Below are 25,887 nucleotides of genomic sequence, written 5' to 3' on the forward strand. Positions count from 1 at the left end.
TTCGATGGGTCAACTCTCGACCTTGCATTGTTGTCACGATTTACATTTTCTTGGTCTTCACTCGCCACTACCAACCACCTTCGACGTAAATCCCTATCCCCGTCCACAGTGAGACGTTAACTAACTGAGATTGTTTACTATTACGTACTACGATTTTTATTAGCGAGAAGGAGCAGTTGTACGATGCCTCTTTAAAGGTCTTCACCATGAAACATCTACTTTTTCTTAGTAAACACAAGAAACTGGCCAAGTTCCAAGAACAAGTTGTTGTAAGCGTTTTCCGCGATTGACTCTTGATCTGACTTGCCTTTTAACCACCTCCTTTTGCCTTCTTCTTCTTACTTATTTCATGTTTAAAACTCAACCAGTTTGAGTGGAAGGATTGACTTAGATTTTTCAGGGTGTTAAAAATTAGTTGCAAACAAGAACAGGCAACTCATCATCACCAAACAATACATCTATGCAACAGGTGTTCCATGCATTCTTGGTGGGGTGAAATTCGTTGTTTTTGCAACAATGAGATGATGCTTTGCTTTGCTCGTGTAAACCAAATCTGCAATCAAATTTACAAGTATCATTCGTGGATTTGTGTGTGTAGGTAGGTATGTAAAAAGAAGAGTTAATTATTAAATATATGCTGATCGTCATAAGGTTTTTTTACGTATTAAATCCCTCACCCGGATCTTGGTAAAAGTTGTTTTTGTCCATGATCATCAAAATATCACTAGTTCGCGTCTTCATGCTGAGAGGAATTACAGAATTTACCATTTATTATTACGAAAGGTAAAATTACAAATTTCGAGAAGAACCAAACAAAATTTGATCCTGGTTATTGCTAATCTCAAATTTCCCATTTTTCATTCACAGTTAAAAATGTGCTTACTGTTCTTTACAAATTGTACTAATAAGTATCACAGTTGTGTCGGATTCCACAATTAGATCACTTGATGGACCTTTTCCTGTCTTTTATTCATTTTATTGCCTTTATAAACTCGATAATTGAACACCAAAGTATCGTTTTCGTTGCCTTAAACGGAACTCAATGTTCAATTTCTTTGTCTTACTTCCGACGATTTTTGATCCTTATGCCTCATACTTTAAGCAAACAAACTTAGGATGCAGCTTAAGGAGCGGATCCTTGGGAAACGCATAAAAATTCGGAAAGAGAACACTCAGCAAACAACTTGTTATTTCCCGATTATTTACACAATGGGTGCCGCTATTGAGTGATAATCACCAGATTTACAAAACCATTCTTGAATTTCAGTGGAAAAACGTGGAGGAATAACAGCAAAGTAATTTCGACCGTCACCATTCAATCATGGTTATTGTAAGCGAGCAATAAGTGCTCAAATCCGTGCATGCATACAAATCCAAAAACAAGGTTTCGTTTAGAGAAGAACACGAGTTTTCTTTACAGAGTGTACTAATTTTCCAATAATTCGTTCAATTTTCTGGGGTCGATCTCTGTCCCGTAGGTAAATTTCCAACAACTTGCTAAATCGTATTTTTACAAATACACCAAAAACTTGACAAAACAACAATTCCGTTTTCAAAGCAGGATTTACAGGATTAAGATTTCTTTGAGTTTGCTCATTCATTCAGCAACAAACCTGGAAGAACGACCAGTGAGACATGGATAGATTATTTTACTCAATGTGAACTTTCTAATTATTGTATCAAACCAAGCTTTCGAGAATAAAAAATAGCTGGACATAATTTTTTTGCGGACGGATCGAAAGCAATTATTTTGAAAAGTAGTGAATCGTGACGTGATGAATATCTGTGGTGATTTTGGAAAGCAGTGGAACTAATCAAACGTAAGCCTGGATATGCTGGAATTGTCTTTTTATTAAAATTTGGTCTGACACAATAAACTCGGAGGCTTCCCTTCTACAGACGTTACAAAGAGGTATTATATGAAACTTTGTGGCATTGTGGTAGCAATTCAGCCTCCGGATCACTCATCTCCTTTCAAGTCCACTTTCCCATCACAAACGTGAGGCAAATGGAAGATGAAATGAAGTAATTGACCAGATCTTATAAAGGGCGAGTCGGAATTCTAAGACGACCCTTCCCAACTTGACCATTTTTGTCTGGATGGATTTCTTTAGTCCAGATTTAGTGCAGCTGCACAGATTCCCCGGTGTTGATTCCTACCAAGAATACATGTACGAGTACTATCCTCGTATATTTACTACGAACTATTTGTATAGATGGGAAGGTAGAAATAGGTCCGTCGAGTCAGTTAATAATATCCAATGTCTCGTCGACAGCTCTTGAGACGAGTTTTGTAACCTCCACAAATGTGGAGTGACATTAAAATCGTTCGAGTTTCGTTACAATTGGTGGTAGCTGAATGTGTTTGTTCATTATTGAGTAGGTGTGACCAATGCATAATACGCAGCTACATCATATCTGGCTGGACTGGACCAGTATTCTGTTCAGATCTGGTTTCAGATCTACCTCAATCCAACCTTTCGTTTCACAATGCAGACCCACAAATGAGTGAGAATGAGAGAACAGGACCCAAAATTGTCCCCTGCTTGCTAATAAAGAGGAAATAGGCGACGAAGGTCCATAATGTGCTACCGAGATTAACCTCAATAGAACAATCAGTAATCGAAGAATCGCTTGTATTCCAATGGGTTTAACAGCTTTGTCGGCCTTCTTGCTCATTAGATTTTATTCAACCAAAATTTGAAAAATCATAACACAATCATTGCCAGTTTGCAGATGTTTTCAAACAAAATTATGAATGGATAATATGTTTTCTCCAAAACTTGGCACCTCGACATAATCGACAGAATGTGACATTATTAGTTGAACCACTTTGGAAATTTGATAGTGTTGAACAGCAGGTTCCAGTTTTATACAATGGGAAAAGTGAAAGTTGGGGTTTTCAGAATTTATCAGGATGAATGATTTTTTGTTCGTATTTCGAGATTTGATGAGATTCTCCAATGCAAAAATGCTAAACCTTTAATTATAATCACTGTGTTGTATAAATGCAAGCCACGAGAGTCAAATCTCCAGTGCAGCACCATCTTCTGCAACCTCTCAGAACCATTTTATCTTTGTTGTGTTGTGCATAAGGTTAATTTGGATTTGAGCTGTTTAAGTTTAGATGACTAAAATTACATAAAGAGTGATGAAGATACCAGACGACGCACTTACTTTTCAATAACATCCTCAATTATAGATATTCTGTACTTGTAATTAATAAGCAAACTAAAATCGCGGACTTGCATGGTCGCCTTCTTCTTAGAAAAAATTGTCTGGGCCGCTTATACACATGTCTTTGCTACGAATATATAAGTAGTCAGGGTGCGTAGTAGTGACTAAAAACACATATCTGCTGGCCTGTGACCTAATGATGCTCAATCATCCTACAAATTGACAATTTAGTTACGATTATCTTAAAATACGATGCGACGATTCCCAAGAACTGAAAACTGATAAAGAATAGTCTGGGTCAAAGTCAAAGTAATGTTACACAACTACACAAGGCGTATGCACAACTATTCTTGGTATTCGACATTCTTGGAAAAAGATAAAATATGCCGAGCAGATGAAAACAAGTGGAGTGTTAGTAAATCAATTTAACAAGTTGTTAGTTGCAACTACGTGAGCTTTACTTTTCGATTAAAGTTCTATGATTCAATCTCCGGTTGCAAGCTGGAGACAGGTTTAGCATGCCGTCCACCTATATTTTCGCTGTGATTTTAATTGGTGGAAATTTATTTGTGTCCACTGTGACAGCCACGGATGAGACGCACACCAGAATTCGAAGGAATGGAAACAGGTAAAAACAATGTGAAGCTAAAATAAAGTCGAAATGATAATAAATTAAGCACCTTTTTTGAAATACGCTAAATATTCAGCTATAAAGATGCGGTGTATAAACAAGGAAGTGGAGGTTTGGATACCGGCAGAAGCATGGCGGAAATGATGGAGAAGGTAGCTACATATTATGTCATGCAGTTGAAATATTTGCCTAAAAATATCAACACCGGCGACAATATTGTTTGATTAGATTGACCGAATGGATGCAAAATTGGACAAATTAGAAAACCAAATGGTCAAGAATACTGACGTTGTGAGTTACAATTAGTAGCCAATTTCCATCAATTTTTATGGCAGTGGGAGAAATGAACGTAAATAAATCTTGATTTTCATGACGATGCCAGCTAAATTACTGGACAGAGACAGGTGCATATTTTAAACGGTATGATTTTGACCCGTAGAATTAACGCACATTTTGTCTTCAATAGCTGGCCAAGATGACAAAATGTTTTGGAAAGAAATAAGTAATTTTGCGTAACACAAGTTTATATGTAACATATATATTCTACGCATATACACTTTTAAGTAATTTAAGTGTCCCATTTATGACTATGTAATAAAATGTGCAAAGGTGGGTGTGGTGGAGTAATCGAAGCTCAGTCAGGTCGCATCATTGGAACATCATCTGCTGGCCTTGTGGACAATGTAGAATGCATGTGGACAATCTCCGCAAACCATCGACAACGAGTCAAGTTGACGCTGCTCAACCAAAAGCTCCTCAGCTATTCCTCTGGATACATGTCGCTCTGTAAGGTTCACGAAGTTCAAGTGAATTACGGACAGAGCTTCGACACCCCAGCTTTGTCAGTGACCAGGTAAAAAATTCTATGTAATGCTCTGCTGGTGGCTATGCTTTTTGAAAAAGAGTGACAAATAATAATTAATTATTTGTGATAAACTTCCTTCATTAGCCGAGTGCATGCATACAAATGCATCGTTAACTATCTTGTTTTGCAGTATAACGAGCGACAAAACGTACCTCTTCAGAGGACCACTTTTATTCCTCACGTGTCAATGCAACCTTAACCCAAGGAATCAGTTTGTCGAATTCGAAGGACTTGGACCACGTGTTTTTTCGCGTGTGAGTTTTCAGCACACAAACGTACAAAACTTGACTGGGTCGTATGACGTGGCGACCGAGTTGACCAATGGGGCCAGCCAGCTCAGTGACAAAACGGGGGCATTTATAACCATCACGATCCCCGGCCTGGACAACAACTCATCGTCCCCCATGAAAAATATTATTTTACAAAACCTGAGCCCAAAATTCTGCAAATCCTCCTCCCTCTCCATGCACTTTGACTTATTCAATCCCGATGCCATGATGAGTATTGAGTAAGTAAACTCCACCTCCCACCGCTGCCCAGTCGACATTATGCTTTCAAATTAATACGCTCTGTCTGACTATAAAAACATGGGAGATGTATAAATTATTTTTAGCTGCTGCCAAGTGGACTGCTTGAACCACAAGTTTTTAGTGAGAAATGACTACTGCTTGGTACTGATTGGTGTCAACATTAGTGCGGGTTTCGAGCAGACCACGTCGTCATCATCGAGCTACGCCCGATTGGCTTGGGACATTCAAGAGCACACACTGAAGCCAAGTAAGAACGCTTATTGACTCGAAATTCATGGTCCAACTCAGAACTTGATTACGATGACATATTGTGACACGACAGAATACGGTGAGGTGTGTGGTGGAGTAATCAGTGGACGCAGTGAGGGGGGTATTTCCGAGTCGTATTCAAGCTATCAGCCCAATTCTCGATGTGTATGGATTATCCACCCATTTCCTCGAACCGAGATTGTGGTCACTCTTACCCAGCTGCAAATCGAGGAAGGCCGTGAAAATTTATTTGCAGTTGGCATAGACGATGACGGCGGACTTGTTACCACCCCGTATGACCTTAGCTAAATAGATAATATGAGTCTACAAATACATATATCAGGCATGGTTTTTAATTAAGTGTTCCTTAATTCAAATCAATAGTTTAACTGAAGAAAATGTGCTCTATGAATTAAGTGGTCGCGTTATTTTGATCGTATTTTACTCTGACACCTCGCTGCAATTGTACGGTTTCTCCCTCACCTGGAAAGCTAAGGGTCCCGTAAATTTAAGCATGTTTACAAACGATGACAAAATCCACCGGTATACAGAACGAAATGGTACGTCAGCCTGGAACTTGACGATGCCACCGACATGGCCAGGTAGCCAAACACGCCATAAATATGTGAATATTGTAGAAACAATACCATCATATTAGCAATTTATTACGATATTCTATAATTTTCAGGCCTTCACGTGGGAATCATCAACCACTTTGAGTCTTATCAACCCTATGCTTGCAACCTTCGATTGGATTATCAGTTAACGGGTTCTACTACATTTTTACTCTTTGAGAGCACAAATGCAACTTTTAACAATCTTATCAAGTAAACCTATTCAATCATTTTAACCAAGTCGTCCCCCTCTCTGCGTCGCACCCAGGCTAACAAAAGCTTTAAACTTTTTCTCTAGTGTCACAAGAACGAGCACTTCCGTGGGGGCTGCCAATCCATCAAATTTCACCAGCCGTGACAGCGTTTTCCTATTGGTCGCCAAACTTCATGAACCCCAAAGTTCAGTTCGGCTGAACTTTAACTGGGATCAAGGTTAGTTTTTCTTAGGTGGAGATGAAGCAGAAACAAGCTGATTGATTTTATTTTTATTTTTTCGAAAAGGAGAGGCTGTGGCACCCACGAGCTGTAAGATGCGAGCTTATTACGACCAAAAGTAATATTCTTATCATGCAGATTTTAGATTAGTCTAAAAATCTTCGTACAATTTCAGATTCTACGTGCGGAGGAAGAATAGAGCCTGCACAACAAGCTAGGATCGGCTACAAAACAGGTCAACCCGTTGGAGCAAATATTCGTTGTGTTTGGCTTATCGAGTGCCGTTACGCAAACGTTACTTTTGATTTAATTAAAAATGGTTTGACAAGACATGGAATTATTTCGATTGATACGATTGATCCCGGAACTGGAAAAATTGACCTCAACTCCACGACGAGAATTAGGTACCTACATAGAGATCTGTATACACCGATGAACTGAACTGATTTTTATGTGCATAAATATCATAATTAATGGAACATGCCATTAATTGTTTAATGCAATTAATTTTTAGCACAGAGTCACCCCGTGTGGTTGTTCGGGGACCATTAATCTTGCTGAAATTTGCAAGCAGTCCTTCGCAATACAGTTCTGAGACTGGATTTGAGCTCGAGTACGCAGGTTCTGGGAGCAGTATTCAGGACGGCAGGACTTATGAGATGCGACATTGGAGTACAGCGTCCAGCACCGTCGAATATCCGATCAGCGACGGTGTTCCAAGTTCTACTGATTTATTGATCATTGGACAAAACCCGGACGTCACCTCGACACTGTCCATTTCAGACAAACTCACGCTCCAATTCATGAGCCACGCCATGAAGAGCAGCACCGTCGGCCAAGGGTACAATTTCAGTCTGTACTCTTTCTCGTCCTGGGACAGCAACAATACTTTTGCGCCGGCCGTGGATTGCACAGTCGTCACAGGACTATTGGAAGAGGAGTGCGACTTTTCCCAAGCGTATGCTTCTGCAGATTTCCACTCAAAATCAGAGACTTTTGACATGAAGTTTAACAATTCGGGATTTTTGGCTATTGTGAAACCTCTTCAAAGAATGGAAAGCACTGCATCAAGAGAGTTTGAGTTGACGTGGAACACAGGTCAGTCATATTTCAAGCGTTATAAGTCCTGGATCGAAATAAATATCAAAACAAAACGCATGTTAGATAAAACAGCTACATTGTTATGTTATAGGTGGATGTGGTGGGTTGATATCTCTGCCCAATGGGAAAATTGACTACAAGGTTTACCAGTATTACTCAAGCAATGAAAATTGCATCTGGCTGATTGACGGCACAAAATTTGGAGCCACGTCGATTTTATTCAATTTGGAAGTATCTGGAGTTCTGGACAGGGACGCGATCTACGTGTATCCCGTTTCCCTCTCACTCGGCACCATTGGAGTGTCCACGAGGCTTCGACACGAAGCGTAAAAATACGAACAAGAAATAAAACTGCATCCAAAAGCAATACCATGGACAATGACATTGAATGTTTTTTTTTGCATGCATTTAGATCCAGCTACAGCTACCTCCCCGTTAAGCGGAATATTACGGTGCAATCTGGAATTGCGTTGGTAAGTTTCAGGTCCACATCAAGTTCTTCAATTTACTCGTCCACACTTGGGAGAGGATTTCGACTTTCGTACAGTTTGCGACGAATTCGATCAACGACAAGAGAATCGCCAGGAAAAACGTTTGTCCTCTTCCCGAACCTCGCCAATAATGAGATGCAACTCCCCATGTCGAAAAGAATAACATCTCTGAACCACAATGACACGATAATAATGTTTTTCAACTCACCGCAAGCAACATCTTCTTCATCCTCGTCGTCATCTAGCACCACTTCAACAACTACTTTAAATATCACCATTGAAGATCTAGATTTATTTGTCAACAGCAAGAACTGCGTATCAGATTCCTTATATTTCTACTACTACTCATTTTCCTCATTCTACCTTAAAGAATCCTTCCGTTCGTTCAAAAATCCGGAAGCATCCTGTAATGATACCACCGAAGCCGTAGATTTGGTTACGGGTGGGGACGAGGACGAGGAGTATCAGGTTCAGGAGTCAATTTATGAAGATATTATGTCACCTTCGACTGTTAAAAAACCTACCGTCAAAAATACTTGCAACGCGCAGTGCTACGAGACGAACGTGTTGAGTACGTTAACTCCTACCCGACGCCGGTTTATAATCGCAATGCCAACACTCGTCATATATAAGTCTAACAGTAACCACACGGAGGGAAAGAAGGTCAGATTTACCTGGACGACCACACTCAGCTAAGTTACTGATTTTCAGACAGCTTTGACATAATCTAGCCGCAATAAATTTTGTCAATGTACAAAGAATCTATTTCTGGTACAATTTATTGACAAAATTGACAAAACTTTATTGACACATTTATATCCTATACTGTAATAATATTAATATTAAGTAAGCAGTAATTATAATTCCTGCTTCGTTAGTTCTATTGAACGTTAATAATGTATAGCTTATAATTTTAACTCCTATTCAGTCATCCTTTTGTCATCATGTGTAATATTAAATAATAACATACTTAATTTTGTATGTGTACGTCTTATCAAGTTAATCATCATCAAATTCATCTACCACATTAGTAGTAGAAGATCCACCTTCATTGCTATCATAACTATCACGACATTCAATTTGTCTCTTAGGACGATTGAAATAGGACCGACCAGAGGATGATAGTTTATTGGACATTAGTTGTAATACATTTAGTCAAGTGTGCGGAGGTCGAGGTTTGAGGATAAGCTTTCCAGTGTCATCGCAGGACATGTTGAAATCTGCCAGCACTTCTCTCGTACGTTTCGTTACTATCGAGGGAGCGACCACACGCGTATGTATCCCCGTCAGGAAGAGTAGAACTAAAGAATCATTAAAACAGTATAAATTTTAGCCATGTCTCAATTCTTACCAAATATAAATATAAATACACATAAATAAATTGTCACTCACTCAATACAAGACTAGATAAGGTAAAGAAGAGATGATTAATCAGAGAATCGATAAACGAGACCATTGGAGTGTCTGGGTCATTCAACCATTGCCAGGCACCAATCGCGGTACAAACTGTCGCCAGAATTAACATAATTCGCCATCGAATCGTTGCCGGCTTCAGACATGATATCACCTCAGTTAAACGACGCTCAAAAGCTTTCAGATCTAAAATATAACAAAATTAAAAAACAATTCTACCAATAACAAACTGATACTAGTAAACCAAGCAATTTTTCCTTCTCTCACCTTCACAAGTCGTCTGTTCGACTGACATTTTCGTTATAATCTCTACTCCAAAATTCGAAACGGACTGATACACTCTGTTCAGTGATATGTATATGTACACCAAGAATGACTATTTTACTTTGTTCAAAACGTAAGTTTGTAAAGTCGTAATTCACGATTCATACACAGCGTGAAGAAGCGAGAGACTAATTAAAACAAGCAAATTTAATGTTTCTGCAAGTTTATAGGAGAAGGAGACTAGTAATCAAGTAGATTTTGAGTTTCGCGCGGCCCTCGGTCCAACCACCACCACGACGTTTCTACTTTGTTCATGAAAAATCAACGTCCACGCTTATCGAGAAATTCAACAGATAATGCTCCACGAGATCTACTTTATTTGATAAGTCACTTTTATTATAGATCATTTATTACGTTTATTCTTTGAGGCTTGATAACTCAAGATAAATATTGATAGGATTGTTTTCTTACAAGTATGGCACGATCTACTGCATAATTGTACAAATAATAACTAATAAGTGGACAAACAGCCAACAGCTAGTAATTAATTAAATAAATAACAAGAACAGACAACAGAACAGTTTCTTATATAAATAATAGTCTAGATAATTCATTCAATATACTGCTTTATGTGATTAATTAGTAATTATTTATTAGTAAGCTATTTTAGTATAGGATCAACATTAAAATCACAGTTATTCAAAATTCAATAGCAATCTACACTTTAATTGACATTATTGTTTACAAAATATAATCATGCGGGTAAGACACAAATTAAATATTACATGTTAAACAGTTCATAATTTAATTTCAAGGAATTTGTAACAAGCAATAACCGTAAGTTTCGGATGTGTAGTGCATCCAATGGAGTAACACATTCTCAAGGTCTTTTCAAAGGTAACTAACATTTTTTCGGTTACTTCACTTCCATTTTGTGGAAATATTCCTTTGTTTGTACCAAGCCTAGGTTTTAAATTAGCTTTTCTAAGCAAGACTGCAAAATAAAAATAATTCTCAAATTCCATCTAAATTTTTTGTCATACAAAATTGTTATTCTTTGGCGTAGAACATGCTGCTAATTTTATGCTCGCAAAAGAACAATCTTTCAGTCGCAGTGGGTGAATCATTAGTATCTCCACGTACATGTATGATTGTTTATTTTCCTGAAAAAAATAAGTCTGCAGATGCTAGAATTTGTACAAACTCAAGATAAAAGAAACAAACTAGTTGTGGAATTATGTTCCCCTAATTAAACCCGGAATTTGATCTTTTGTGCTCCACAAATTTTCTTTCTCGACACACAGAGAGAGCTTGACATTTGTTACCCGGAAAGAAGTATGTAGTATTTTGTGAGATGCTAAGAAATTACGATACGATACACGTAACGATGCCATACAGCAGCTTACAGGGTAGCACAAGTGGCATTAAAGATGACTTTCTTTAGCTGCGTGGCAGCTTGCGTCGTGTCCCAGACTCGATCCACAATGTTCTGCATAGGGACAATTTTAGGGAATTCCGCCGTGGCGACTTTACTTGCTTCATAAAGAGCTAAAATGGATTTATGAAGATCATTTGCTCGGCTCTCGATTGCAATCTTTAGTTGCGCATTGTTCACAATGTTTCGATGGACAGTGTCTCCGCCAAAGAGCATTCGATATGCGAGGAGTATCACATACCTAGAAAACAAAGAAATCAAACGCTTATTAAAAACAACAATGCTTGTGATGAGTGACAGTGGTTTAAATATCCATACTTTAGATGGACGTTAAAGCTTTCTGGTGGCTCGTTCTGGTGAATGGCAGATATGAAAGTGGATATCGATTGGGATAAGAGCGGGGCTGTGACGCCAATTTGCGCAGAGTAGAATTCCAGCAGTTGTTCATCTCTGGCATCGAGTGGAACGGGGGTGGAATTCGGTCTGTCTGCTTTCAATGAAGACGTCCAAGAAAGAGTGGACAAAGGAGTCGTGTCATTTTTAGATTCCGCACTAGGCACCAAACTAACGTACTCGTCGCCATCGTCTTGACTCAGTCCCACCTGAAAAGATTTAATTATTGAATTAGAATATTCATTGCATATTTGTTAGTCTTACAGAAAAAGTAATAAAATAAATCAATGTCGTTATCGATGAGTTTAAATATCCTTCGTTATTGCTGCATGTGTGTAATGGTCGTGCGCATACACTAAAATTTCTGAAATTTGTTCCTCATATTTCCAGATATATGTCCAGCGTATGGATGATATGACTCACGATCAGACTTGATTTGTATTTATTTTTTTCCTATTTAGGTGGATCAAAACCTTAAAATTTGAACGCAGGGTGAGGAATGAAGCACTGTTTCGACAAATACTCAATCCAAAGTTTAATATGCATGCCATGAAAGTCGTAAAACTTCCAGCGAAGCAAAATAAAAGCTGTCTTCAGGTCACCATCCACAGAATCCAGAATAGGTTTCATCCTGCACCGTCCAACCGTTTGCATGTAAAATGTGCTTAACGCATGGGCCTGAGCTTACTTACGCAATCAATCCTCCTTCCTACTGTTCCCTACATATTATGATCCACATATTATGCACAATGGCCGAGACGCACTGGTATTACCAACTAAATTGCGAGCAGTACACCGTGCACGCATATGTATGTACTGGGTTAAGTATGTATTATGTGAAGCATTTGGAGAACTCAGGGCATAAAGACTCGATAACATTCGTTGAATGCGATAAGCATACGGGTTGACTTTTATTGCACATAATTTCTGGCTACCTCGTTCGATATTCATTATTCCATCTCCATGATCCGTAAAACTACCACACTCACTCGGCAGTGGCGGACATGCTGGGTAAACAAGTAGCTAAACATTAGGTGAAAATTCCACCTTGGAGAAATTAACTCATCATAAATGTCACAATGTGATGACGTGCTTTGTTTTATGCAGCAAGAACTTTGGAATTGCAACGATAATTACTTTTTCTGTATCATTATTTATGAAAGTCAAGAGGAGAATCTCACCGTTGATTTTTCCGCTATAGGTACAGGTTTCTCCTGGAAAAGGGTGGATGAATTTAGGGCTAAAAAGTTTGCAATTTCAGTCACATCATGTTTCAAACTTCGTGCACAAAGAATTAATTGATCTGAAATAGAAAACAATAAACTATGTTAACGATTGTTTGGAAATACATATTAGTAATTTGAGATTTTTCTGATTAATAATTTCGTATGAATTACAAATTACATTTCTGACTATAAATAAGAATAAAAGTTGAAACTAATTTACCCAGCGCATCTCCAGACTCGTGGTGACTATTTCCGGGTGAAACGCTGAGACGATCCGCGGACCAGAAATAAGCCTCCAACTCGTCGACATCTTTCTGAATGATTTGGGAGCCATTCATTACTGGGATCATCAGTCGGTGAAGCTTTGAGAGCAGTTCTTCATTTCCCAATTGCTTGGCATTGGACAAGGCTCGCGTTGCAAATTCCGAAATGTCCTGAAAACGAATACAGCGGTATTTTTAGTGCTGAAATATGGTCCGACGGAAGGTTTCAGAGAAAAGTTGGTGGTCACTTGAGTGCCATCAACAACATTACAGTGCAGGGGATGCATTCCTTCACGTACGTGATTGTTTTACTAATCGGATCAAAATCAAACTTGGCTTTAAAGATAAATGAGATTTAGGGCTGAAGAAAGGCTTTGAAAAGGAAAAGGGCGACCAAAGCAATCTGTAAAATCTTGAAGGAAGCTCAACCGATACACGTGTTCAGAAGGATCCGAGTCTTTGAGGGAGCTATTGTGTGGCCCGATATGCATTGAGATAACAAGAATGTAGTTTTTTCTAAGCTTTAATTATCCTCTTTTTCCCCGTCTGCACAACGTAACAATAAAGGGTAGCAAATGCGTGAGGATGTGTGGACTGGTTCCAAAAACAGCTCAGGTCTAAATCTTGAGCAATTATTCTCACCCACGAGAAAGATACAAATTGTGTAATTTAGCATGATTGTCTGAGGAATGTGTACACAATTATAGGTTAGCTTCCTCACAAAGGTTAGCATTGGAATGTCATGCATAAACTAAACTATACTTCTGTGTTCTTAGAATTGATTGAGCTGAAAAAAACTAAAATTTGTTCGATATTATGCAATAAACAAGGCAAATGCAAGTCTATTTTGTAATAATATTTTATGTACAAAGTATAAATTTGACCGTCATTTAGGTTGAGAGCTGTATCATCGAAGGGGTAAAAGCAGCGAGACTTGCTATCCCAAAGTAAATATGTAAAACTTGCTTAGATGTTTTTACAAGCAGTTGACAAGCTGTCAGTTTGATAGACTTGATTCTGAATTTTGGTATGGAAGTTGAATTTATTTATGCAACACGAGCTTCATTCTACGTCTACCTTACTTCATGGTCCTATAAGCAATTTCATACACGTGTACGGAAAGAGAACTTAGGAGATGCAGATGACAGGTTGAAATTTTTGTTGAAAATCTTTAGAAAAGTGAAAGGGAAAACTTTCTCCGCTCCGTCGACCCACACGATCCCACAAATGCATTCGACGCTACTCTGCTCAATACGGTTTGATGTGATTTCTCAGACTCTTCTTGTCAAAGGGTGAGGGAAAAAATCGACTTACTTTGATTGCCAAACTCAGTCTGCAGCAGCTGAAGCGGAGATCGGGCATAATTGCCGTCAGATTTTCCTTGCTCCTCCACTTAGGCTTCACTTGATTCAGAATTGATCCAATGCTGGTGATAACTTCGTGTCGCAACTTTTCGCAGACCGACACGGCCGCCTTTGGACCCAGTGGAAGGATTTTTACATCCGCAGATCCAACCCCAGCACCTGTGAACCCCAAAGATGACGATGATGATGCCTTGTTATTACTAACTCCTTGGCTCCCTCTTCTCAAGACGTGATTGCGCCTCCTTCCCGGTGAGGTTGATAGACTAGACGATGAAGCTCCCAACTTGAGGTCACTGCGATTCCCACTCTGACCACTTTCACTCCCACTGTCCTTGAAGCTCAGCGTTTCGGAGGAATCCGTCAAGGAGACCTTCTTTGTAAACGAAGGGGGAATGTCGTATAACATGCTGGCTGATCCTGTAAGATCACCATCCGATAACAAGGACACCACTGATCTGGAGGATGCTATGGAGGCGGAAGAAGAAGAAGCACCGAATCCACCCGAAATTCCTCTGTGTGTCCTGGGATTCGGAGGGGGCACAGCACAACTACTTCTGGGTACGTCGTAAAGGTCATTGGCAGCATTATCGGGAGGATTCATGCTGCCAAAGTCTTGACTGATTGTCCCACCGGGTCTTTTCCCATCCGTGAAATCAGCACCACTAACACCACCACCCGCACTGCCTTGTCGAGCATAGCCATACGCACTGAAAATACTGGAGGTGCTGTTATGCCTTGAATGAGCAGCCTTGGTCAAGGTTGAGTCCCGGGATAAGCTGGTAGTACTACCGGCACTTGATCCTTGATGCTTATTATGCACGACATGGTCATATTTGGTCTCCATGTGGTTCACATAACTTTTTGCGGAACGAGGCACATCATACAAATCCAAACTGTCCTTGGAGTCACTGTTGGCTATGCTGAGTCCCATTCCACTCGATGAGGCCGAGAGAGAGCTTTGAGGTCTGGAAGAAGTGCCATTACTTTGCTGCAACTGCTGCCCATTAACCCCACCATCGAGTCTCGTCTGAACTCGCACTGCTGTGGACCTGGGAACATCATAGAGGTCTTGAGAGCTGGTGGGGGGTGATGAGACCATTCCGATCCCTGACTCTGCAGATTCCGACTGGACGGACGACCGATTGCTATGATTGATGGGAATACCGGTGGAGGAGGAGGAGGTGGGAATGCAGTTGGTGGAACTGAATGGCAGACGACGGTGTGGACTATTCCGGAGTTGAACTTGACTGGTTCCGGAACTAGTTTGACTAATAATGGATGAGGAATCGTGTGCCGTGTTTCCGGGAATTGTGCCCGTTTCAGCCAAATTAATGCTGCTGCAATTGTCTGGAGAGGTTCGATTGCTTCCTATCCTGCCTGATGGTGGCAGCCCCAAATCACAGCTTGACGAGCTGCGTGCCGAAGCAAAATTGCCAAGGTTGACGTTCTGCAGACTGGTGGTTATTCCTCCTCTTGGTGCCAACAATGAGGACTCGGAAGCTTGATGACCGTATCTTCGCAGGCGGGCGAGGGATTGTCCATAAATGGGAAGTTGGCTTCGGGGAACGTCATACAAATCCAGAGGACTCGTCTTGGTTATAAATTCCTCCTCCTCGTTCTGATAGAGGGGTTGTTGATTTGAATACAATACGGGCTCATCCACAGGGTCGGAGGATTTTGATAAGTTCTGCACACATGAACGAGGCACATCGTACGTTTGTGGATCAAACACTTCAACTTTCCCCTCTCCTACTCCTACCAAGGCTGACTCATGGGCTTCTCCGCTTCCAGAATGACTCAAACTCCGTTTCTGAAATATACATATTTCTCTTCATTATTATCATTTGAGTTCTTTTCTTTTGTATAAAGGCGAAAAGTTAAAAGAACTTGGACGACCAATTCAATTGTATTGGAAAAAGTACCAATCGATTTATGAATACTCCAAATCGTAAAGTCATACATAAATCAATAAATTCAATTTTGATGCAGTTTAAAGAGACAGCTTCTATACAGAAGGATAAGAAATCCGAATAACCGGTCTTCCAACCTTGCAATTGCAATTCAATTAACAACAGACTTACATGCACAATTCCGTTTGAAAAAGCTTTCTCCACTCTCACGAGAAAGAATACAAAATACAAAATGGCAATCGCGGACGACGACTTTTTAACCTCTTGTAAATTCTTTTATTACACTTTCACTGCAATCGACAAGAGTCAGTGCGTACACTTTTGTTCGTCTTTTACTGTCCAACACAATTTAAGCCTTTGCCGTAATGTCCCACGAGTTCCCATTTAGAGCAAGACACATTAGCTTCCGCTTTCTCCGAGAAAATAAAGAGCAGGTTCTCACTCTTTCGGAGAGAAGGCAGGAAAGCAAGAGAAAGTATTTATTTCTAAAAAAACGGAGAAACGTGAAAAAGCGTAGTCTGCGATTGGACGACAAAAATCGTGCGTCTGTCGGTCCAGGTCTGAATCAGGACTGAGAATCGGATGAACCTGAATCCTAGCTACTATCTCGACTTACTACACTGCAGGCTGTTTGGTCGGAGTTACTATTTTTTACCCTCCAGCACGTACAGCACGAAAGTGTTCGGGTAGTTCAGATGGTGGGTAGTATGGAGTACTGAGCAAGCCTGACATCTCCATAAGCGTGGAAAGAAGCAGGGAACTTGGAACAATGAAAGAGAGAACCCCAACGTAAATTTCCTCATCTGAGATCATGCAGTTTCTCCAAATACAAAATAGGAAAACATTTGTGGTGTGGCTTTGCCTTTGCTGGAAATTCTAGCCTGGAGTATACGAAGGAAGGGTGCATGTTTCAGGCTCCCTTCTCCTCGCCTAACCAAAATTCAAAAGCAGAAAACTCTCCTCTCTACACGGCCTGCAGTTTGTTGGGGTTGGAACCATGCGCCAAACTATTGATCTTAATGTTTTTCATTGCATTGCAACAGCCAGGCACCCAATAATAATGGGCGCATAATATTGCATTCCGCTTGTCCATACCGTGCCACACTTTTCTCGTGTCACTTCAGTTTTAGAGTCGCAGTTGCAATAAAATGAACGCTGGAGGGTGTATGCTTCGATTCCGGTGCTTAAATTGGTACCTATGCACATACATAAATCGTGACGAAATACCGACCACGACACACATCAATGTTGCACCAAGTATTGGGAATAATCTGGTTAAGCTGGGTTTAGGGTGGTAGCATTTTCATTCTCTGCAAAGTTTTGCTCTGTTTACCCAACGTCACTATTGTCTCAGAAGACTTCCTCCGGGGAAAGTCCAACGAGGGTCGTGTGTCCCACCGTGGAGAGCACTTGTCAATGAATGATGGAATGGAATCCCTCCACATAAACCCAAACGCTATACGTAACAAAAATAGTTTTGCAGAAATGGCAGTAAATGCGTGACAGAGTGAACACTGGGCGGACGAGGATAAGAGAAAGTTATTTTTCTTCCTGTCTGCCAGAGAGGCTCAAAATTAGTCGGAAACTTAACCCAACTCAACTTGGAGAGTAAAGAATACGCCCATGTCTCCTCTGAACTGTGACTCGACTTTGTAAACGGAGAGGATATTAACAAAGGCTTCAGTTTAGTCAGCTCCCGACGGCATCAACCACGGTTCAGCCATTTCTTTCGAGTAGAATGAAAGTCAAAAAATGCAATGCAGCCGACAGCGTCGAGTTGTTTTGTTCTAAAGGTAATAGATACGTCTTCGGTTCGACCATAGGAGCATTTACACACTTGCTACACGCATTCCTGACTTATTATTACGCTGCCATTATTCTGCGTAACATTCATTATTACGTCGATATTTTTCACATCCCTCTCCACGTTTGGAGTTGACTTGAGAAAGTGGAAAATCAAATGTTAGGTCCTGAACTACGGAGTGATTTTATTTCCTGCCCGATGATTACGGCAGATATCTCGCAAGCCCCATTTCTGCATTAGTTATAAGATAGCATCTGTCTGCAAATAGAGTTCATTGAGACCTCTCCGTCAAAATAATCTGGAAATCTGGAAGAACCACTAAAACAACTGCAGAAATCCGACGGGAGTCAATTTATGGCTGAAGCTCCATAAATCTCGGCAATTTACTTCCACTTGCTGCACACACACTTTAGCTCTGGCTGGATGTTCGAACATTACGAGATGAAAATAAAAGTGACTTTGTGGATAGAACCCAACACCCGGCGTGCTTTGGAACTTGGATTCATGGTCGTCTTATGTAAATGTCTCAATATTTCCATTTTAACATCAACTCACTCCGAGGTTTGTTCTCGTGATAGAATTTCCTGCCTTTTATTAGCACCCAGGCCACCCAATGCACCCACGAAGTGCTCTCGTCCGATGTCACATGAAGTGCAGTGTGCCAAGGAGACTCAAAAAGAGCAGTGGTGCTGGAAAATCAATTTGAGATCATTCATCCCTCCGAATTGTGGATCCGTGGTTGCTTCGTTGATGGCGAGAAGAGAGCCAAAAGGGGAATCATTCGAGTGGTTAAATGAATTATATGAAGTATTTATGGATATCCGCCGAGGATGTCGAAAGGTAATGGGATAATTATGCTGAGCTCGATGACAGCCAGTGGTTCGCCATCTGACTCGTATGCATTTACAGCTCCTCTCCAAGAGGGAGGCAGGACGAGGGGGACCGAAAGGAAGTTAGCAGGTGAATGTAATTGCACTTTTGCCCTTGCCTGCCACTTATCTGCATCGCCTACCCCAACCTGCGAGTTTCAAAGTTGTCGTAAAACCACCTCACCCCAAAGCACAATATAATAAATGAGATTAGCAAACCAAATGAGGAGAAGAAAACATTTGGGCGCATATGTGATTCTGCAAAGATGAACGAGCCACAGATTATCATAAAATACATATATCATACATTTTCACAATAAAACTTATTAATTTTTTGTGCAGAGTAGTGGCTGCTCACTGCTGGCTATACTTGGCAATCAGTGCGACGGTAAACACTTATGTAGCACACCTCGTATTATCTTGTGTCCACCTTAGAACGGATAACACGAATTGGGAACACGTAAGCAAACACATACGAGCAAAACAGGCGAAAGAACTGAACTGCCACAAAGCAAACCATATTGGCAACGGATGACTTGTCGTGACAGGACATTAATATTTGCAAAGAGATATTGCACATAAGGCTGTTTTCCAACACATTTGGAAAATATGTTGAGGAAGGTGGATTTTAATTTAAATAAAACAACTGTTTTAACCAACAGAATCTGTATGTTTTGTGATAAAAGTTGGGAATTTGAGACAATCAAATGTAATACTCGGGCTGCCCGATTAAAAATAATTCACACGTAAAATTGTGTGAATTGACACTGCGTGTTTTCTGTAACTGATATTATGGATGGAGGGTCGAATTCCATCGTTCAACAATATTCCTGACTTTTGTTGATATAAATATTTTACATTTGTTTTGAGATATTTTATACTCACTGACACGCAAAAAAGAGATTTATCATTTGGCTACCTCAAGAACAGTTTGTTCACACCCAAGTATTTCAAATGTTTGCAAATATGAGGTCATCTCAAAGTATTCTCCTTTAACCGATTAACTTCAACAAACACACATCGCTAAATATGCAAAATGCCACAAACCGACGATGACCACTCCTTCGTTTAAATGTTCATCTATTTTACAAATTTTAAATCCGTAGTTTGCAAGCGTGTTACAAAATGATATTCTTCATTTCTGAAATTATAACTTTTTGAATGAGTAAGACTTACCAATACTGAGCGATTAGTATGATCCACAAAGGAATAGTTGTCTTCCAATAGTTGCAAGTAGTTGCTGGGGCAAATCCCCTGTAATAAGATGGAGAAAAATATGTAAATTAATCCTTCATTACATATAATTTTAAGTATGATTTTATACATAAGTTAATAGGTTATGAATGATTGTGCCATGAATCATGCTACTTTAGCACATCTCAAAAGCTTCTATCTGTATATCCTTATTTCTGAAGGAAATCTATGCATTTTAATTTTACAACTCAGAAAGTGGTGCATAATATGCGCTCGATTGGTTGATGGGATGGGATCAAGTCGAGTTTATTCCATTCATGAGTAATTAGCATTCACATGACGCGTCTGTTTATGCGTAATATTCACGCCACGCATCGTGTCGTGATTGCGTACTTGGAAGGATTTTAACTGCTTGACTGACAGATTGTGACCAGAAAAGCGTGAACGAGTCCGGGATCTGAATGTGAAAGCCAAACAAGACGACCAATTATGCTCAATTTACGTCATTAAGATTACTTATGTTTACATGTGTGTGTATCATAGTAATGTGCCACTCTGTGTTTATAATATGGTTGTATCTGTATATTTACAGTAGTGACAGCGATTTGCTCAGGAAATTGCTGAAATTCTACACTTTTTTGCTACCAACGTTGAGGAAATATTTACAAATTTATAATGATGAGCTCTAATGTTTCGACTTGTTTGGTCTCATGGCCTTGTCAGGAATTGATCATCCACGCCAATATCCCTCAAAGTAGGGCTGATTATTTTAATTATCATTTGCATTAAGAAGTAAAACAAGCGTAGATTTGTGTATGTATTAAGGTATTGTTGTGTAAATACAAGTGTAGAATTGGGAAAAATGTGCTGTAATGTGTATGCCATAAAACTCGCTGTTGTCAATCAAAAGGCCAAACCATATAATTTTCTTATTTGAAGATGAAATCAGATATGCAAATCAAATGCCACCCTTCTGTTGAGCTTCGAATTCCTTTAGTGCTTGGCTATTCTTTATTAATTAGAGCAGGCCAAGTGGTGATCAAATCTTGCATAAAAACTTGAATTTATAGACCAATCATTACAGAGTAACAAGAAGATTATCGGGTTGTTATTTCACCCTCGACTAGCTCAAAATTGAATCAATTACGCTGACCGATGAGTCTGCTTCGTACGTAGATCTCTGTAACAACCATGCAGAGATATGCAGATAGGCTGCCTATCGATTTCAACAACATTCAAGAGTGCAGTGTGACCATGATGCTTATGGGCTCCATTTCATGACAAACCAGATCAGGCAGTTTTGAGTTTTAAGGTTTTCAAGAATTTAAAATGACGGTTTAATTGTTAATTCGTAATATATGAACCCGATTTTGGAACGACTTTTATCTAACGGTGCAAAAAAATGCAGTGCTTTATATTCCGTCTGATATCACCCATTATTTGCAAATTCTGATGGATGGAGTATGCATTTAGTCTGTAATTTTAGAAAAGGTGTTTTCAGTCTCAATATCTTTCGATTTTCTTAAAATAAATAAGAAGAGCTGTTAATTCGATGGAATGTGTACAAAGCAGTGCCGTCCGTCGTTCTTCACTAAAACGCCCTCAAGTTGTACAAATCTTGAAAGTTTACTCAAGATAAAGGGAAATAGTGCCGGTGCGTCGTTCTGTCGGTGCAAATGCAAACAAATTAAGAACTCACGCAGGAAACACGCACTTTAAAACCCTCCTCGAGCAAATGCTCAAGTGAGTAAAGTGGTAAAAACTTGAACACATAAAGCATATCCATGCAGATAAACTGAATCTTTTCTTTGTGCCAACCAACGCACAAATCGTGGCACATGTGGTGGCATGGCCTGACTTTTACGAGCTCTTCAAATTCGTCTGAATTTCTACAAATCAAAAGCAAATAAGTGAACTCTGGTGCACCACTTGAGCAAAATGTTTTCAAAAAGTTGCTGAGCTTTTTACTTCTTGTGTTTATTCACTCAAAGTATAAAATATGCTGGTTTTTTCTCTCAAATTGTGTTTAAATCAGACAATATCAATTCCCGAATCTTTAAACTCACACAAAGAAGGAAAATTTGTCAGATTTTTTCCCCCTAACAATATCAAAAATGTTAATTTCCACAACAAGCATAAAAAGCGTCAATCAAAATTACATGTGCTCAACGATTCTACAATTTCAAAGTCAGCCAACTTATCCTTAATCCTGCTTGAGAGATGCTAGATAGTAGATATACAATGTCCATTCAAATCGAGTTTAGCCCTGCAGCCTCATTTAGTCAGATTTTGACTTTTGTCAGACCTCCCTCGTCCTCTGTAGATAATGTTGTATGCTTAAATTTATGCTTATATTTAGTAGCAGTCACGTGCTTACTGCAGTTTTGCTTATTAATGCTGGTTTAATTTGCGGCTTTAATAAAGTGCATTTCATTTTTAAAGCGTATTTAATGAATGCAACATCTTTTAAAGATGGCGATGGCTGAGTATTCAACGAATTGTAAATACGCATGCATTCACAAAGAGCAAACTAACACATGCAATGTATTCATTGGGTTTAGAATTTAGTAATTAGAGCACGTGTGAAATATGGTGCACAACTGCATCTTGTTGGGTTTTATTGCATTCATGCAACACGTTTTATGAGGTTCTTGACTCAAAAAGACCTATCGTCTCCAATGGTTGAGATTTCGTAGAGATTGTGATTGTAGCACAGATAAAATCTCTAGATGCAATGCAACCCGTATTGAAACACGGCAATTTGTGGAGTGTCTTCACTTGACGGGATTTATGTACAATGGGTGATAATCGACATTACCGTGAGACAAGTTGACACCAGTGACATGCGAGATGGGCGTGATTAATTTAAAAGTGTATTTTACTTACCCTTTGACCCCGGTGAGAACACAACCACCAACCGATCTGATCATCGTAGTCATATTCGATGACGGTCAGAATATCTCCTTTCCGGAACAAAAGTTCGTTCCTTGCCTCGGGGGTGTTGGAGTAGAGAGCTGCAATGGTTCAGTATATACTCTTTAGAAATTGGCAATAATTGCATATCATTCAAACGCCTTTCAATGTACAGATGCATGCACCACGTAAGTGACTAATTGAATAGAAATGTTGACATTGTAAATTACAGAGAGTAAATTACAGTGGTAAATACCTTTAGCCAAGGCACCTGGATTTCGCTTCATCTCGATCGAGGGTTAATATCCAGCGAATACGTAGAAATTTATTTATTTAAAAAATAATAAAAAAAACTACCCGACAGGTTACTCCTGTCTGAGTTTAAATACAAACTTTGACACAGGCACCAAGTTCCATTCCATTGTTCATGTCATCGCCAATACTTGTGTTTTGTGTATGTATTCGATGTATACCTGCGTATACCACTTTTAACATGCAAAAAAATCCCGAAACAGTATTTAATTACATTGCGTTTTAAGTATGTACTGATTGTGAGCAGTGAATATTTCTTGGTCGATTGGAATTTGAGAAGCTGAAATGAAAACCTCGACCTCCAAACGACCTCACTGGGTTTTATTAGTTAGAAATTCACTTAATTTTACAGGTAACAATTAAATAGTACAAAAGTTCGTGCTCGTTGCTCAACAAATGCCAGCCTGGAGAGTAGCTCAAGTGCTTATTCACGAGTAAATATTAGTCGCTCTTATCACTGTAATTAAATATTTGATAAAATAAAGAGCTGGTTTCTGGCATATGGAATTAACTCAAAGGGTTTTCGTTGGCATTGCATATCTCACTGTTGGCTTATCACTCAAATAAATGAACCGATCGATATCCAGGAAAGCATTGTTGCTGCATTGCCCCATGTTACATATCTTGTTTTTTCCGTTCACTTGTTGTTGCCCGTGATTGATAATCATGAAATACCGGATTGCATTGGAAGATCATAGCACAAAATAAGCCACCCTATATTTGTCGATACTGGTGACAGTAGTAAATAAGTTTCCAAAAACTTTCACATTTACACAGATATTATGTGTAGTTCCCAAAGGAGAGGCACCACTTGCTCCCGCATCAAACAAAGACCGGATGAAGGAGTGACGAATTTTTTGGCGTCACCATATCTTTTAAACTGATAAGGGTTCCAACAACAGGATTACATAAATAACGACCGTGTGGAAAAGTTCGGTTATAAAAGTAGGCATGTGCTGGTTATACAATGAACAATAATGATGTATCCTTCACTTTGGACATGAATGAATGTATGATTATCGTTGTATGCACTATCTCGCTGGATGATGACGCCGTGTTTTATAAGGGGCGTCCAAGGTTTGGAGAGTTTAAAATCCAGTCAAATCTTACATCTCGAGAAGCAGATTTGTTGTGGATGATGATGTGAGTGTGACACGAAGAAAAATTACCCCAGTGGTTAGACTCATTTTTCTCAATGCAGACAACAAACGATTGGCAGCAGTAGGCCACTTGCACAGATGACAAATTGTTATCTTGCACACACAGCGATCACTTTTGGATTTAGTGATTTACATCGTGAACGGGGGCTGGTTGTATTTCTTGTGATCTCAAACCTCCGAGATTGGACTTGGTGAAAAATTCCGATGCGTTTAGTCAAACTCACGTAAAAACGTGGAGGTGGTGGTTGGTTGGTGGTGTGGAATTAAATGAGAAGAAGACCTCTGAACTTGTTCAATTTCCACCCTTGAAATTTGTTTGGTCTCGATCACCATTCACTCTCTCGCACACGTTTACACCTTGTTGCGTACCACTAATAATGAACACACTGAGGATAATGTGTGCACAAAACGGCACGGTCTTCCTGTTTGACTTATGGTGAAGTTCCAATATGTAACAGCACCATGAATGACTCAGTCTCACTCCTATGAGAATTCTGTGCATCAAAAGTCAAAACACAATGGGCAACTTGTTTATGCTGCGACACGAGCAAAGTTTATTGTCGATAATGTCGATACCTATAAAAGTAATAAAATAATACATCAATGTTAGTTAAATAATGGACGCACGCATGAACATGCTCGCACTCTTGTTTACACAGCACTCACTCCTCTCGAATGTCGAATAATGATGATGCAAACCTGCACAAACTAATCAAATTGCTTGGATCAATATGGACGTGAACATGGAGTGAACACCTCGTTCCTCGCTATCTGGACTGCAATTACTGATTCAAGGTCCTGATTTAATTTCTGAATTAAAGAATCTCTCCTCCGAGAGACGCTCAGTTTTCTCCCATAATTTAATTATTTACATACGAAAAAATGCAGCAATCATAAAGTTGGATGAATTTTTGACGTAAAAACTGAGGAGGGGAGGTTGTGTACTATCAACTCCCGGATCTCGATGCCCTTTGGATATTTTGTAGTGTCCCATGAATGAACAAGAACCCTGAAGTGGTTTGATGCCATGGCCACATTTACGCACGCCACACCCACTCAAAGGTGCCCAAAAACCGCTTTCACTCCAGCTTTCACTCACTTAAATTGACCCCAAAAATCCAATTTTACTCCGATTTTGAAATTTCTTTCACCATTATACTCCCAGAGTTGTTCTCTTATCTCCAACATCAAACTCAACTTTTTTGATGATTATTTCGCAGGCATAATTTGCTTTGTTGATTAGTATAAGAATTCCCATTCAGAATTTTTAATTT

General features: G+C 39.5%; 3 protein-coding genes and 1 long non-coding RNA gene across 4 annotated transcripts; 2 read left to right on the plus strand and 2 right to left on the minus strand.

Moving 5' to 3' along the window:
* Positions 1–591: 591 nt before the first annotated feature.
* Positions 592–1,692, plus strand: LOC118438464. Its single transcript, XR_004836805.1, has 3 exons — positions 592–783; positions 1,268–1,478; positions 1,562–1,692. It is a non-coding gene; the product is annotated as an uncharacterized LOC118438464 (long non-coding RNA).
* A 1,731-nt stretch (positions 1,693–3,423) lies between these two features.
* On the plus strand, positions 3,424–9,067 carry LOC110858620. Its single transcript, XM_022107444.2, has 17 exons — positions 3,424–3,805; positions 3,885–3,960; positions 4,037–4,099; positions 4,191–4,212; positions 4,275–4,310; positions 4,418–4,661; positions 4,804–5,181; positions 5,287–5,450; positions 5,526–5,745; positions 5,837–6,054; positions 6,141–6,279; positions 6,365–6,498; positions 6,568–6,591; positions 6,677–6,905; positions 7,016–7,599; positions 7,694–7,928; positions 8,015–9,067. The coding sequence occupies exons 1-17, from the start codon at positions 3,696–3,698 to the stop codon at positions 8,787–8,789; spliced, it is 3,651 nt and encodes a 1,216-aa protein (XP_021963136.1). The 5' UTR covers positions 3,424–3,695; the 3' UTR covers positions 8,790–9,067.
* LOC110858623 (nuclear envelope phosphatase-regulatory subunit 1) lies at positions 8,875–9,999 on the minus strand. The gene is made up of 3 exons (XM_022107448.2): positions 9,774–9,999; positions 9,486–9,692; positions 8,875–9,394 (listed from the first exon to the last, which is right to left on the minus strand). Exons 1-3 carry the CDS (start codon positions 9,799–9,801, stop codon positions 9,249–9,251), a joined length of 381 nt encoding a protein of 126 aa, XP_021963140.1. The 5' UTR covers positions 9,802–9,999; the 3' UTR covers positions 8,875–9,248.
* A 133-nt stretch (positions 10,000–10,132) lies between these two features.
* On the minus strand, positions 10,133–25,189 carry LOC110858621 (breast cancer anti-estrogen resistance protein 1). Its single transcript, XM_022107446.2, has 8 exons — positions 23,398–25,189; positions 23,115–23,242; positions 20,211–20,288; positions 14,402–16,261; positions 13,045–13,258; positions 12,780–12,901; positions 11,524–11,807; positions 10,133–11,446 (listed from the first exon to the last, which is right to left on the minus strand). Exons 1-8 carry the CDS (start codon positions 23,426–23,428, stop codon positions 11,173–11,175), a joined length of 2,991 nt encoding a protein of 996 aa, XP_021963138.2. The 5' UTR covers positions 23,429–25,189; the 3' UTR covers positions 10,133–11,172.
* Positions 25,190–25,887: the final 698 nt, after the last annotated feature.

The sequence above is a fragment of the Folsomia candida genome, unplaced genomic scaffold, assembly GCF_002217175.1.
Source record: "Folsomia candida strain VU population unplaced genomic scaffold, ASM221717v1 Fcan01_Sc021, whole genome shotgun sequence".
NCBI classification, from domain to species: Eukaryota; Metazoa; Arthropoda; class Collembola; order Entomobryomorpha; family Isotomidae; genus Folsomia; species Folsomia candida.

What these genes read in the sequence shown, in the direction of transcription:
- LOC110858620 (XM_022107444.2), top strand. Translation starts at nt 3,696, where the DNA reads ATGCCGTCCACCTATATTTTCGCTGTGATTTTAATTGGTGGAAATTTA. An exon ending in GGCGGACTTGTTACCACCCC is followed by an intron (nt 5,746 to 5,836) that starts GTATGACCTTAG and finishes TCAAATCAATAG; the next exon opens with TTTAACTGAAGAAAATGTGC. An exon ending in TGAGTTGACGTGGAACACAG is followed by an intron (nt 7,600 to 7,693) that starts GTCAGTCATATT and finishes GTTATGTTATAG; the next exon opens with GTGGATGTGGTGGGTTGATA.
- LOC110858623 (XM_022107448.2), bottom strand. Translation starts at nt 9,801, where the DNA reads ATGTCAGTCGAACAGACGACTTGTGAAG. An exon ending in CGAACAGACGACTTGTGAAG is followed by an intron (nt 9,693 to 9,773) that starts GTGAGAGAAGGA and finishes GTTATATTTTAG; the next exon opens with ATCTGAAAGCTTTTGAGCGT. An exon ending in CTTATCTAGTCTTGTATTGA is followed by an intron (nt 9,395 to 9,485) that starts GTGAGTGACAAT and finishes ATGATTCTTTAG; the next exon opens with TTCTACTCTTCCTGACGGGG.
- LOC110858621 (XM_022107446.2), bottom strand. Translation starts at nt 23,428, where the DNA reads ATGAAGCGAAATCCAGGTGCCTTGGCTAAAG. An exon ending in GTTCTCACCGGGGTCAAAGG is followed by an intron (nt 20,289 to 23,114) that starts GTAAGTAAAATA and finishes ATCTTATTACAG; the next exon opens with GGGATTTGCCCCAGCAACTA. An exon ending in AGCTTTAACGTCCATCTAAA is followed by an intron (nt 11,447 to 11,523) that starts GTATGGATATTT and finishes TTTGTTTTCTAG; the next exon opens with GTATGTGATACTCCTCGCAT.